Source organism: Carlito syrichta, unplaced genomic scaffold, assembly GCF_000164805.1.
Source record: "Carlito syrichta isolate Samal-C Ts95f unplaced genomic scaffold, Tarsius_syrichta-2.0.1 Scaffold136160, whole genome shotgun sequence".
Classification (NCBI taxonomy): domain Eukaryota; kingdom Metazoa; phylum Chordata; class Mammalia; order Primates; family Tarsiidae; genus Carlito; species Carlito syrichta.
This window is the reverse complement of record NW_007080256.1, coordinates 1-765: the sequence shown is the minus strand read 5'-3', so window position 1 is coordinate 765 and position 765 is coordinate 1. Positions and strand designations below refer to the sequence as shown.

Sequence of the window (765 nt, the reverse complement as noted above, 5' to 3'; positions counted from 1 at the left end):
TGGGGCTGCCTCTCCCTCGGACCCGGGCTGCTCCTCCTCTCTCAGCTCCTGCTCGGATCTCAGCCCCGACGAGTCCCCTGTCTCCGTCTACTCGCGGGAACTCCCTGGCGACGGGGATGCCCCCCCCCAGCCCGGCATCATCCCCCTGGAGCAGGGCTCCCCGCTGGCGTCCGCAGGCCCTGGCAGCTGCTCCCCGGACAGCTTCTGCTGCTCCCCGGACTCCTGCTCCGAAGCCTCCTCCTCGCGCAGCCCGGGCCTGGACTCGAACTGCAACGCGCTGACCACCTGCCCGGAGGACCTCCCTTCCCCGGGCCTGGAGGAAGAGGACGAGAGCGGGGAGCAGGATCTCCCTGCCTCTGAGCTCCTAGAGGCGGATGACGGGAAAATCGGCGCCGGGAAGACGGAGCCCAGTTGGAAAATTAATCCCCTTTGGAAAATTGACACAGAAAAAACCGAAGCTGGATGGAAAATCACTGAGAACAATAACTCTGGCTGGAAAATCACCGGAAACACTAACTCCAGCTGGAAAACTGAGCCTGGAACACTCGACTCTGGCCGGAAAGCCGGTGCTGGCTCGAAAACAGACGCGGGGAAAGCTGGTGGGGGACGGAGGGGTGACGTCAGCGAGGAGCCGGCGCCCCACCGGACAATCACGTCCTTCCACGAGCTGGCCCAGAAGCGCAAGCGGGGCCCGGGGCTGCCCCTCGTGCCGCAGGCCAAGAAGGACCGCAGCGACTGGCTCATCGTCTTCTCGCCCGACACCGA

At 65.1% G+C, this 765-nt stretch overlaps 1 protein-coding gene across 1 annotated transcript; it reads left to right on the top strand.

Annotated features, from left to right (window-relative positions):
- Nucleotides 1-4: 4 nt before the first annotated feature.
- LOC110594780 (RUN and SH3 domain-containing protein 1-like) lies at nt 5-760 on the top strand (the record flags this gene model as incomplete). Its single annotated transcript, XM_021708398.1, has 1 exon — nt 5-760. A coding segment is annotated over one exon (756 nt), but the record flags the coding sequence as incomplete, so codon positions are not given.
- Nucleotides 761-765: the final 5 nt, after the last annotated feature.